Raw genomic sequence first — 14,283 nt, 5'->3', positions numbered from 1 at the left:
ATTTCATTAGTGAATTCTGGATATCTTGTTCCAATCTGTCTGGCAGGCTTGCTAGCCACAAACCACAGGATCCTTTCACTGCTAGTCTTATGTACTCCTCTCTACTCCTCCCCCTCTCTCTCACTCTCTCAGGCAGCTGAATTGGGTCACACATGAAGTTGAAAAGGGGGGAGAGGGCGGACTGCAAAGTTGAGCCTCGGCTACCTCTTGTTATTCAGAACAGATTCAGGTATGTGGGTGTAAGTGCTGAGCTCCAGCCAAGCTGCTCCAAGCTGGAGAGGAGCAGAGTGTGTGGAGTGTGGAGTGTGGGGGGCCTGGAGGTTGCGGCTGAGCTCAAGGTGAGACTGAATTACTGGCCTCAGCAGACTGCGTGAAATGACTTGTTAATTATTCTGCTCTCATTTGTCTCCATATGATGTGGTAAGGTGTGGATGGACCCTAGCAGAGCGTGTGTATTCTCTACACTACAAGTGCGCTCGAGACTGCGCTTCAACAACAGCAGGCCTTCCTCTCTTCACACCTTCACTTGTAATGAGTTCACACATATGACGGACCATTAGCACATCCCAGCCAAAACAGCCTAACAACTCAGTCTGACATTTCTGCTCACAAAAAAAACATACTGGCTCACATGAATGTGTCTGAAAAGTTTATTTTTTGTATTAACATTTGATGTAAACAGCACCTAAAACATTTTCTTGACTGTTTCCAAGGAAAATATCCCTTTTATACATTTACTTTACACTTTAGTTTAGAGGAAAACAAATGAATGAATCCAACAAAACAAAAAACAAAGTACACACATAGGAATGCTTCTAAAACGTTAAGTGTATCTTAATTTGTAAATGATTTCCCGACCCTCCCACCACCAGAGCATGTCATTACCCACACCCTAAGAGGTTATGAGATATGCGTGATGAGCATGTGCGCTCGCACGTGTGCGTTTCCACGTGTCGCGCTCACACACCGATATCAGGCACCAGTCGTTGGGTGGTGAAGAGCAGCTCGGGAATATCTGTTGGTCTCAGCAATCTGGTGGAGAGAACCAGAACCTGGAGCAGAGCAAAACAGCATCATAACAGTTAAATTAGGTCACTCTGTGCAAGGCAACACTGATGAACGAAGCACACATAAATGTCAGGGTGAGTAATGGAAATTAACAGTGAATCAGGTGAAGGAGTAGCTAATAAACAATAGTAATCTGCCTTCATTTGAATGAGGACTACAGTAATCTAATAATGTGGTACAATAGAGAAGTTCTCTGTTCCTCTATAGCAGTGTTTCCTTAATGCTGGGTCAGGCCATCGACCTGTTTGTAGTGGTAAGGCAAGTATGGTTCAGTGAAACTTGGTCCAAGTGCAAGACTAAAGTGTAGCAATTTTCGTTCAGACTGTCAAAGTTTATGAACATCTGCTCTACAGGTCAGAGCAGATAGCCTCAGCCACCAACACATGCACACACACGCATACAGAGAGGCGAGTATGTAGGCCGTGTGTAGTTGCGAGTACATGTGTGTCTGTGTGTGTGTGTGTGTGTGGGCTGAGGTCAGAGTGTGTGTGCCGAGGTCAGCTTGTGTGTGGGCCCGGCAGGATATTACACAAGCTTGTCTTTATTCTTGTTTTTCTGATTACAGATGGTAGGCTTTGATCCTGGCCAGGCCTTTCATTGCCTCTGGCTTCCATCTCTATGCCCTTTATTAACACAGCCTCAGATTATACAGTACCCAGTCTGATCTCTCTCTTCCCCTTTCTCGCACTCCCTCTCTCTTTCTCTCTCACAGCACATACACATTCATCTGCATGTTTTGCATCTGACTGTGGACTGCATATGTAATCAGCACTCACACCACAGAAAACACAGGCAGACAGACACAACAGCACATGTATGCAATTACTGTGTAAACGTGTGGGCAGAGATCAGATGACGCTCTCACCTCTTCACCTGATCTGTGCCAACTGAGTATGTAGGTCAGTGTATACATTTGATCAGTCAGTTGTTACATTCTCTGCCAGGCTATAAGGGAGCCGGGGCCCAGTTTGACATTTTCCCCGTGGTGGACGGCTAAGTCCAAGAAAGAGCCGAGGGTTGTATTTTAATAGACCATAGAAACACCTAGCCTCTCCTCTCCTTTGATCCATTAACATCTGATTCTTAATGGCTGGAGAGAGTTTTCACAGTTATGCACTGTCAGGGAAAAATTAATGTTTTTTGAGATATTTTCACTGTTTTTGTAACTGTAATTTTAACCTGAAGAAGGTCTTTGTACCGAAACATTCCGAATAAAATCAATATAATTGCAAGTGAAGTAGACAGCGTGCCGGTGCTTTTTTCTTTCACTTGCCAACAGACAATCATAGATAATAGATCATCATAGTCATAATTCCTTGTGATTCTCAATTATGATGATGACTATCTATATATATCTATATTATCTATGATTATCTATTGGCAAGTGAAAGGAAAAAGCTCCTGCACACTGACACATTTAGCAATAATCCTTGTGTTTAGGATTTGCAGGTTTTTTTTATTTGTATTGGAGGAATGAGAGGAATGTGTGAGGGTGGCTGAAGTGGAGCTGAACATGATAGAAAACATAGAAAACCTGGACAAAGTTGAATCAGGCTTCAAACTCTTGATGAGGGAATGCAACTGCAAGTAGGGAATGCAACCATGATTGTGCAAATACTTCCATCTCCATTCCCCTGGTAGGTTTTAGCTGCTTCGTGACTATTAGCCACTCACCTGGGTTCCTGGTTTGTGGGCGGAGACAATCTCTTTGACGAGTCGAAGCTCCGAGGGCGTGACCCCGCCGACCAGGAAGAGGAAGAGCAGAGGGTTGTCGCTGGGGTGCGGGCGACTCACCTGGAATTAAGATTGGGGCAATGTGATTGGTTAATGTATTTTTAGGCCGTCTGAATCAGATTCCCGTTATACACTGAACAAAAATATAAACGCAACACTTTTGGTATTGCTCCCATTTTTCATGAGTTGAAATAAAAGGTCTAAGACTTTTTCTATGCACACAAAAGGCTTATTTCTCTAAAATTTTGTTTACAAATTTGGTTAAATCCGTGTTAGTGAGCACTTCTCCTTTGCCAAGATAATCCATCTATAGAATGGTACATGAGAAACAACTGTGCTGCATCTTTCCCCCTTTATGTGATCATCTGTCGCTCTCTCTGTGTCTCTTGTTGCTGAGTCACCGCCCGGCTGGACACCTGCGATACTGCAGTGATACTGATGAGTCGAGTCTACCAGAACACAGGTCGCTTCCACTGCAAACAAAACTCCCAGGATGATGCCTTCTCACTCTGGCGTTAATGATAGCCGACACGTGGACATGTACATATGCAGGCGTGTATGCACACACTCACACAAAAACACACACATACACACACACTCACACAAACATGCATCCCACATCACCTGCATGAGGAGGCACTCACAGACACAGACACAGACGCGCGCCGTTAATGCAAAAACCACTACGTGATCATTACTATGACTACTCGCAGATGTATTCTAACATGAGGATGAGCAGGAGGTCTGGTGTGCCCGCTGTGTGCGATTGGCTGCTGGGGAGTAATGGCTGTGTGCTATTGGCCGGGCAGCAGCGGTCAGCACACATCTGCGGGCTGTGAATGCTAACCAAGCAATCAGAGCCGCGGGGGGCGGAACTGAAGCAGGGTGGCCGAACACGTGAAGCGGCAGCAGGCAGAGGCGGTGTGTGTCAGGCATGACTCAACGTGTGGTTCTCTGAAAGTGAGTGCTCCTTAGTGTATACTGCTCGATATTTTTTTGTGTATGCCGGTTTGTTTCTGTGTAGAGTTTACATGTACATACGAACACGTTTAGTAAATGTGTGAGAGCGCATTAATCGAGCGAGTGGATTTGTGGTTGGGAACATGACGGGGTAAAATGGGTAGGTCTGTTCATCCCTTGTCTACATGCTATGTGTGTCTCTGCGGGTGCGTGCGTCTGAGTGCAGGGCCCGCCTGCTGCACTGCATGACCCTGATGAAGGCCACAAGCCGAAACGCGTGGGTCTAACAATAAAGTTGTTCTATATACTACAAGTGTTGCTGGAGTTTTGACCTTTTTAGACCCTTTTCCCTCCTCCATGCACCTTGGAAGTAGGTGAAGCTGTGCCGGAAACCCCTACTCTGCTTCCCACCTGCTGCAGTCACACACCAAGGCTAAGTGGCACCTCGCGGCATCGCAGACAACAGCATCGCCATGTGCAAGCAGGTTACTGCCTGCAAACACAGCAGCATCCCTCGGTGTCTGAATCATGTGCATTGCCATGGGGTAGCCAGGGAGGGAGGGGCCAGTGGGAGAGATGTAGCGATGAGATGTGGAATAAAACATGAAGAGAAGAGAGGAGAACTATTATTTGATTTCCTGACGGCACAGAGGACAAGCACAGACAGTCTTAGAGACACCACCCACTCATTTCCTCTGCGTACGCTCTAAAAAAGCAAGGCACTGGCGGAGAGTTGCCTTTGTCAGACTGCAGCTGAATGAGGTTTTCAAGGAGCCGGGGGAGCCTGCACAACGGGGGGGGGGGGGGGGGGGGGGGGGTCTGTCTAAATAAAGACTGAACATGGGACACCAGGCACACACACACACACAAACACACAATTTGGTTACAGACAGTTCAAGTTGACCAAGGAACAGCGGTAGAGGCTCTTGGTGGGTCTTAACTCAGACTGTAGGCTACAGAAAGTTTTATGATACAAACTCCGGGGTACACTGGAGGTTCTGTGGTTAAAAATAGAACTTTTACTGGGGTGTTTTTATTGCATATAGGGTGTGCACTACGCTACTATAGAAATCTCCAGTGTCAGGTTTATAGAAAAGGCCTAGCCTGTCTGAGTTGGTGGTTTGTGGGCCAAGATTCTTAATTTGTGTAAAACCAGGCCATGGTTACACAACCAGTGTAATTCTTCCTCCAGGGTAATCATCAGTTTAAGCAGACCCAGATGTGGGATAATCAGACCGCTGATAGTGATCTGCTCTGTGGTGGATATACATTACCCACAAGCCCAAAACTCCATTTCTGTCGGACAAAAATGTCTGGCCAAAGTCGCAAAATCCCTCAGCTTCAAGTCCTTCTCTCTCTCCAGTTACAGAAGCTCACTGGATACAAAAGACACTTCATAAAAATGTTCTATGCACTAAGTTCAGTCGATACATAGTGAAAAAGAATACATTATGAATAGTGTAGTAGTTAAATATTATTTCTGAGGTCATGACAAGATGACATGAATTTGGCAACAAAGTACTAATGTTTGCTCCTCCTCTCAACTCTATCTATCTATCTATCTATCTATCTATCTATCAATCTATCTATCTATCTATCTATCTATCTATCTCCATATGTATGACTGTATGCATAAAAAAACTATGTGAGAGGCAGGTTGCCCATGTTGTGGAGATCGATGCCTTCATTTATCCAGGGAAAGCTGATGCTCATTCATACTGTAACACACACACACACAACTCGGAGCTGCCCAACAGAACTGCAGTCTTACTACTGAGCAGCTCATCTGGTGCAGGTGCCTTGCTTAAGGGCACTTTAATAATACATTTTAAGTGAAGGGTGAATGTTACGTATTCATTTAGCCGACACCACCTTCCCCGGCAAGTCTTGGGATTCAAGCTAGTAACCTTAGGGTCACAATCCTGCCTCTCTCACCTTTAGGCCGTCGCTGCCCACACAGCTTCATCTTAACTAATAATCCTTTGAGATGATACATCATAAAAGGTCATCTCTGTGCAAAGGGTGCATTTATCTATTTTAGAAATCAGTAATTTCTCTCTGACAATGTACTCCCTGATGTAAGCTCTCCAGGACATGAAAGCCTGTTTTGTTTATGAAGATGTTTAATCTGTTGTCTATCAGCTCCTGGCTGCAGAATCAGTACTTGTGCTGCCTGACGACTTTCCAATTAAGTGTGCGCTGATGCTCACAGTACAGACTGACTGGAAGACTGTTGCTCATTTGTTGATCATAATAAGCAGGGCTGTTCATCAGAGTCAAACATCTCTGTCTCTGAGGGAGGAACTCTGGCTGGAGAAGAGAAAATATAACTTAACCAGTGCTGCCTTTGATGTTTGTAAAATATCCCTGACAGCCGCATGACAGGACTTCCAATTTTCCAATTAGCCTACTTATGGTAAACCTAGAATATGTGCAGATGTGGGAAGCATACTCAGCAAATTGCCAAATCAGGTCAGGTTCAAGCAATGGAAGCAGGCACTTCATTTCCCACAGTGGGTAGTTGGCAAAAGTGAGGTTAGGTGGACGTGACAGAGCAGACGACATCACTTGGGTGTGTGTGTGTGTGATGTGTGTGTGTGTGTAATGTGTATGTGTGTGTATCAGTGTTGTAGCTAGAGACCAGCATCGCTTGATCTCAGTCTTGGACCTAATTTGTCTTGGTCTCAGGCACTGGTCTCAAATTTCTCCAATTTGTATTTAGTGAAATTAAGCTGATAATAAATAAACAACACTCCTAATCCTAAATCCTAAATATTTTATATGCAGACAGTAGACCTTTACAGATTTCCTTTTTCCACCAATGAGTGCATTATTTGTAGAACAAAACAAAACAAAACAACAAAACCCCCATCATGCTCCTCATCAGTTGTGTTCAGTGAGAACTGTGTGCGAAGCTGATCAGCGACACGTTGGCTGCATCGGCAATCATCCAGTTCAGATATTTAAACCACAGAGAGTTTATTCATGGCGCGAAGAAAAAACACACGGCCGTGTGCTGGTTATGCAAGAAATCCCAGAAACTGCCAGGACATAATCTAGTTTCTCCCGGCACATTGAAAGGGGCCACCAATATGGTTAACAAACGTCTAACGTTAGCTGCTTGGCCATAAATTTCTCTCTCTCTTCACACACACACACACACACACCCTTATTCATGGCTACACTGCATTTTAGAAAATTCTATTATCAGCTGCCCTCTTTTATATGGTAAATAGATGATGAAGTAATTACAAAAACTCAATGAGCAAAAATTATTTCCCTTTAGTCACTGTGGATGTTCTATACTAAGGCCTCATGTTGAGTGGAAAATAGATGAATGTTATTGTATTTAATTACTTAAATGACTTATTTGTCTTAAACTTAGTCTCAACCACTTAAGCTCTCGGTCTTGTCTTGGTCTCGACCGAGGTGGTCTCGACAACGCTGGTGTGTGTATGTGAGCAGGGTCTGACCTTCATGAACATGCTGAAGCCAGTCTTGAGCAGGTCTGTGAGGCCTCCAGACATGTGCTCTACGTCGGGACATTCAAGTCTGTCGGGGTGGAAGACTTCCTCCAGGATCTGCCGCAGGAAAGGACGGTATGTCGCCTGGAAAACACAAAAACACAACACCGAACAACACACACAAACAGGACAGGTAAGACACGACATGCCAGCAACGCCACCGTTGTTTTATTTATATACCGACGTGTAGGGATGCATAATGTGTGAAAATGATATGGTGAATGAGGGAATCAGTAGAGTTTGTGAGTACCCTCCTTTAAGCCTCTCCATGTGTTTGTGAATGGCTGCTGGTGTGGGAGACAGAAGAGTTATAAATGGACCGCTGATGCATTCCAGTCAAAAAACACTCTACACTGTTATCACACTGCTGAACATGGCTGAAAATAGCACTTCGGCCTATTATATACAAGTGTTTTGTTTACTGCTAAAATGGGAAAACCGCTCAATTCAGGATGCCGGTCTTATGGTCTTGGGTAGTCCTATCAGTATTTGTGAACACATCTTTCCCTCAAAGGTGGCAACAAGCTATTAGTTTGAAATAATTCTAGCTAATGTCACAGTCACCTTTTCCTTGCTGAATTCAATTCTGGCAATGGAACCGTACAGAGAGAAAATAATTCAGTGATATTCTAACTTGTTTTTGGGCTAGTTGAAGTGGGTGAGTGTTTGTGTTTGATGCGCCGATGAGAAACGTATTTTTCCTATGACTAATTCATGGTGCACAGCATTGCAAGGTCCATTCAGGACTGTGTGATGAACATGAACACATTGTCACCATGATATGACCTGACCTGCCTCTCCAAAACACTCAAACGCTCCAAGCCGACTTCTCCATAGTAACGAGCTGCCTCGCTTTCACAAGCACAACATTTCATTCGTTTTTACAGTGAAAAGCTTGGCCTGCCTTGTCAGAGCAGGTTAAGATGTTTCAATGAGATGTCCTTGAAGGAAATCAACCTCCAGAATCTCAATTAAAGCCTCACAAATATCTTGATATTCTTAATGGTTATTTCATGAAAAAACATAGCTCTATAACAGTAACAGGGAGGCAGCTTTTTCTGCCCAGCTACCCAGTACACAGCGACCATTTATAGACCTCAAGGCAACCAGATCAAGAATTCAAGGCAGATCTTTTCACAGGAGTGAAGTTTGATGTCTGAGAGAACAAAAAAACCCCAGATAAGACTTGGCAGAACTTTATGTGAATACCTTGAACTCTCAAAATAGAGGCTGAATATTTTCCAATACTTGAATACTGGATATTTTCTTTAATAAATGAACACGAAAGAGAAAGTCAATTCAAATCAAGTCAAGTCAAACTTTATTTATGAAACATAAATGAAAAAAAAAAATGAAACGTCACAAACACACACCTCTCTTTTGAATATTGCCAAAGTAACATCCACACACTCAAAAAACCCACCTACCCAACCTGTTTTCAAGTGTGAAACACACCTACACTAACACACACACACACACACACACATACCCACACACACACTTCAACTAAAAGCCTCATCGACACTGTATGACATGAACATTGACGAATCTGTCTTGGACAATGGACTGTTGGTCATGAGTTACTTAGGTATTTAACACATTATGCACCATTTGTGTGTGTGTGTGACACACACAGCAGAGACTCCCACACACCACTGTCCACATGATCACACATCCAGGTATTCCTGCCTACAGGCATCCATCCTCTCACCCCTGACATGATCAGTAAGGGCCATCCCGATCTGGAGCGCCCCTCAGTCTCCCACCCCTCTGGTCTCCCACCCCTCTAGTCTCCCACCCCTCTGGTCTCCCACCCCTCTGGTCTCCCACCCCTCTGGTCTCCCACCCCTCTGGTCTCCCACCCCTCTAGTCTCCGAGCAGCAGCCAAATTAGGCCCGGGGGAAGCCTGCCTTGTTATATAAGTGATGAATTATATAAACTAACATTCAGCACAACCACCATGCCTCTGCAGCATGGGTCAGCTCGCACAAACTAAGCTGGGAGTAAACACTCTAATGATTCACCTCCGGCTAAAAACATGCACACACACACACACACACACACAGAGCAGTCCTACTCACAAGCACGCACACTCCATTTTCATCTGTTTTAAATGCACTCAAAGCTAAAAGCAACCTTATTAAATCACCACCACAAACACCCACATGACCATCACAGCGTCAGAATTAGTCATATGATTATGCCGGCGCGCTTCCATATTCCTCTGCATACACAAACATGTGCACACACACACACACGCTCATACACAGGTATCAATTTCCCCCCGGGTTTTTTTTTGGGGTATAGAGATGGATGATTAAAGTAATAATCCAAAACAAGACACCGGCAACATCAACAACACACATACGGAGGAGAGAATGTCTTTTGAAATGATCTTGCCATAATCATAACAACATTATCCTGCGTGCCTCATCTGAAGCCCTTAAAAAACAACGCGCCAAACTTTAGTCAGCGTTTGTGCTGGCAGAAATATCTATCTGAGCTCCGCTCTTGATGACTGGTGCTTTGTTTTTTCTCTCAATTTCGCTTCATAGCATTCAAAGCTCGACTGAAAACATAAAAGAGCGAAAACAGATGTCCTCATTGTGCGATTACGGCTGGTGTGGCCGCAAATGTACGAAATGACTTAAGAAGTTTCTTAATGATGCCTCGGAGAAAAGAGTTACTACAGCAATGGAAGGGAATCACAAAACACAGTCAATACCTCACAAAACTGGCCCAAGCACTTCCACTTTGTTAGGTGGGAAATGTGTGTGCGTGCGTAGGTGAGTGTGTATGATCTGTTAATATTAAAACACAGGCAGACTCACAATTAATCAATAGATAATAGCAATGATGAGAGGCACTTCAGCAGTCATAAAGTGTTTCTCAGACCAGGAGCTCAGTAGATACCAGGGGATTCCTGCAGTCGCCTTGTCTCTCTTCTGGGAGAGACTCAAGTCTGTCAGCGTGATTTCATTGATCTGCTCGTTCCAGGAAATGCAGCAGCCCTCAGTTAATTCACAGCATGAAATGTGCTCATGAAATGTCCATGCAGCTACAAGCAGTATTCATATGATACTGAAGGCATACAAGCGCTGCTGTCTGTTCTTCTGATTAATTCTGATCGCAGTAAATTATAAATGATACCCCTGGAGCCAAAAAAGACATTGTGATATTCTGATTTCATAATATACTGCTAACTGCCCACACTTGATGATAATGGTACGCAGTGCTCAGCGGTACTCATACAAACATGCAGGGATGAAAACATATGGTCATGCTTTGTCTCCCTCACTCCCTGCTACTCACACACGCATGGATGTGCACACACACACACACACACACACACACACACACACAACCACGCACCAAGGCACAGAGTGTCACACAGCGTGACACTGTGTTCTGCTGAAGAATACAATTCTGAGCTTAAAGTCACGCAATGTTCCCAGTGCTGCCACCCCACCGCCACCCACTCCTCTCTCTCTCTAACACACACACACACACACACACCCACACACACACACACACACACACACACACACACACACACACACACACACACACACACACACTTCCAAGGACCTGGGCCTCCAAATATCAGACATGGCACATCTGTTTAGTATCCAGTGTTGTGTGTTAGTGTGTGTGTCAGAGAGAGAGAGAGGGAGGGAGAGAGGGAGGGAGAGGGGGAGAGAGAGAGAGAGAGAGAGAGAGAGAGAGAGAGAGAGAGAGGGAGGGAGAGAGGGAGGGAGAGGGGGGAGAGAGAGAGAGAGAGAGAGAGAGAGAGAGAGAGAGAGGGAGGGAGAGAGAGAGAGAGGGAGAGGGAGAGAGAGGGAGCGAGAGAGAGAAAGAGAGAGAGAGAAAGAGAGAGAGAGAGTAACTGTTATTGTTAAGTTATTGTTATTACCACTCTCTTTCTGTATTATCCCCTCTGTATGCTTTGGCAACACAAATGTGTTTACATGTCATGTCAACAAAGCAAGCTGAAATTGAAATTGAGAGAGAGAGAGAGAAAGAGAGAAAGAGAGAAAGAGAGAAAGAGAGAGAGAGAGAGAAAGAGAGAGAGGTTGTTGTGATTATTGCTGCTTAAGACAAACCCTTTTCCTCTCCAGCTATGAGTGTGTACGTATAAAATGCAGGTATTTTTGTGACATCCAGCCAGCCTTAGTTGTGCGTATGAATCTGTGTCAGTCTGGGTCAACATGCCTTTTGTATTGGGTGTGCTTGTGTGTGTGTGTGTAACCAAGCGGTGTGCCAAAGTGCTGGAAAACCAGAGACTGGCAGTGCTTATAGTGTTTGACAGGGTCTTGTTTCATGCTGCGTGAGAGAAAACACCAGCGTCTTAAATGACTAGGAGTAAAAAAAAAAACACCCAAGTCAAAACCTCTCGCTTATTCACTCTGGCTGAACCTGAGGAGGTCTTCGGGGAAAGCTTCAATGAACGGAAGACACCTTGACCCCACAGATATCAGCTTCATTTGTGAAAGTGACGCACGCTGAGTAAGGCTGAGGGCGAAGTGTTTCTCTCAAGAACAGACAGTAGCTGGCAGAGATCATGCTGTTCTCCTTTTACATGAAACCATATTCATAACTCAGCAGGAACAGAGACAGAAAGTTCTGTCCTGACTGAAATGCAATGCTACACATACGCACACACACACACACACACACACACACACAGTCACAGTCACAGACATATGCACATTCTGACGAATAAAGGGCAATACCAGGTACTTTGCCATTCGCCGGCGCTAAGATAGCAAAGCAATGAAATGCTGCATGAAAGCCTTGGGACAATTAGAGAGAAATACCATTCAATTAATGTTTTCACTTATGATGCTGAAGATGTAAAAGTACTCAACATTTTCAAGCTTGTTTACTTGATATCATGTAGGTAAATCTAATGCTAACATGCAAACACATGACATGGTAAGACCAGGCAGATTGAGCTAAAAATCTTCAACACTTAGCACTTAAGCTCTTAGCTCTAACCTCAACTTGCTTAGTCCACTCACATTTCCTGGTCTTGTTTATGTGACCCCAGTTCATAGAGGATTTGTTTTTTTGGTGAACATGTACTGAATCTGCCTTTATGATGAATCTCACAGCTGCACACAGTTAAGAATGATATTGCTGAATGCGAAATGGGTGAATGTGATCACTCAACAGTATTTTACCGTTCCGGCTACACTTCACGTCTTGATTAATTAACATGTATGAAGTGGAATCGGTAAAGAGAGGCTCACTGAAGGGGATTGGTTCACTTTTTCTGCTGCTGCTGCAACGGGTTAATACATTTTCAAACAAGTTTTCTCTTTCTCCGGGTCAATACTTGATCTCTTATTGACGACAGGGCCTTGCACCTCACGACGATGAATGAACAACTGAATTATATAAGAACTGGAGAAAAAAAAACCATTCAACACAACTTAAAGGAGTTTTTGTGCCCTCTCAAGTCCTGCTGCTCATAAATATCTCTTGTACACTCTATTCTTTCATCTATGCCTGTGTCCTTAGCTGATTGTTTTTTTTGTTTTTGATGACATGAGAAGTGTCATCGATGACATCTGACCGGGCGCCTCTAGACTGTTTACACTCATTAAACTTTCTCTTCCTGCCACTGCAACATCTTCATCCTCTCATCGGCCATCCAATCAGCCTGAAGGACAGCGTCGGTGAAGCTGCTCCGCCATTGATGAATGTGTCGGAGAGAAGCTGAGAGCCTTTCATGAGGACAAAGCGATCAGATGCACAGAAAGGACCGCCCGCGTTACATAAGCCCCGAGACTTGGGAATATTATGATGCGGCTCTCACGGTGATGCGGACGGCTCCTCGCCTGCGCTGTACGACTGTGTGATGCAACGGCAGCGGAGGACAAAAGGAGTGTGGGATCAAGGTCCCCTGCTGTGAGCCTCTCCCTGTGTTAGTGCCGCATGAGCAGCAGGAGTTCAAAAAAACGCGTGTCATGAATAATAAAATGATAAAATGTTATGCTTTTCTCATGTTTGCTGGGAAATACTGACGTTAGGGCTGAATGATACTGACAAAAAAATCAAATTGTGATTATTTGTGTAAAAGAATATTGCAATTGCGATTTAAACTACAATTCACATCATCAGGTTTTTCTTGTCATCATTTTTTTAGAACTTTAAAATTGTTTAAAGAAAAGTGATTTTGTAAAAAAAAAAAAAAAAAAAATATATATATATATATATATATATATATACAGTATATGTCAGTGTGCAGGATTTACTGAGTTTGAATATGATGAAAGGTTTTCACCAATATTGTACTTTATTCATGAACCAAAGATTACCTGCAGCTCTAAAACACCAATTTGGACGCCCCTCTCTCTTTAGCAATTAATTGCAGCCTCTGCGATTTGGAAATTGCATAAGTTCATATTGTGATTTAGACCTTTCTTCAATTATCTGTTCAGCTCTAACTGACATGTTGTGGTGATCACAGCCAATGTGTGTGTCTCTCCTAACAGGATTGAGGAGATCAAACAGCGGACATTGTGGACTTGCCACAGGAAATGTGTGAGTGTGTGTGTCTTGGTGATGACAGCCTGTGTGTGTGTGTGTGTGTGTGTGTGTTAGACCTGGTGAACTCCGTCACTGGCGGTGTAGACGGAGCGCAGTTGCTTGAGGTGCTCTCTGGCGTGGCTCAAGCCTCGGAGGGTCTCGAACACCTCCTCCACAGCAGAGTGGGCTCGCTCCATGCTCAGCTCCTCAGGGCTTGTACAACCTAACACACACACACACACACACACACACACACACACACACACACACACACACACACACAGGGACAAGGATTACACTCAGTACATACACAGCACAGCAGGTCATATATCGTAGAGCGGCAGAACAGTGAAGAGAGCAGAGCAGAGAGGTCAGAGCAGAGAGGTCTTATGTGTCTTCTTCACTATTGATAACTCCTTCATTGAAGAAATGCCAAATAAATGCCAAATACAAAAAAAAGGTT

The 14,283-nt window shown here is 44.1% G+C and overlaps 1 protein-coding gene across 1 annotated transcript in view; it reads right to left on the bottom strand.

Annotated features, from left to right (window-relative positions):
- Positions 1 to 658: 658 nt before the first annotated feature.
- scfd2 (sec1 family domain containing 2) overlaps positions 659 to 14,283 on the bottom strand; it is a 79,667-nt gene continuing 66,042 nt past the window's right edge. Inside the window, exons 6-9 of the mRNA XM_071895657.2 lie at positions 13,898 to 14,043; positions 7,236 to 7,370; positions 2,743 to 2,862; positions 659 to 1,052 (exon numbers count right to left, since the gene is read on the bottom strand). Coding sequence (XP_071751758.2) covers positions 960 to 1,052; positions 2,743 to 2,862; positions 7,236 to 7,370; positions 13,898 to 14,043 — 494 coding nt within the window. The 3' untranslated portion in view covers positions 659 to 959. The remainder of the gene's footprint in view (positions 1,053 to 2,742; positions 2,863 to 7,235; positions 7,371 to 13,897; positions 14,044 to 14,283) is intronic.

Source organism: Centroberyx gerrardi, chromosome 9 (genome assembly GCF_048128805.1).
Source record: "Centroberyx gerrardi isolate f3 chromosome 9, fCenGer3.hap1.cur.20231027, whole genome shotgun sequence".
Taxonomy (NCBI): Eukaryota; Metazoa; Chordata; class Actinopteri; order Beryciformes; family Berycidae; genus Centroberyx; species Centroberyx gerrardi.
Note: the sequence above shows the minus strand (reverse complement) of the source record. Positions and strands in the feature narration are given on the sequence as shown.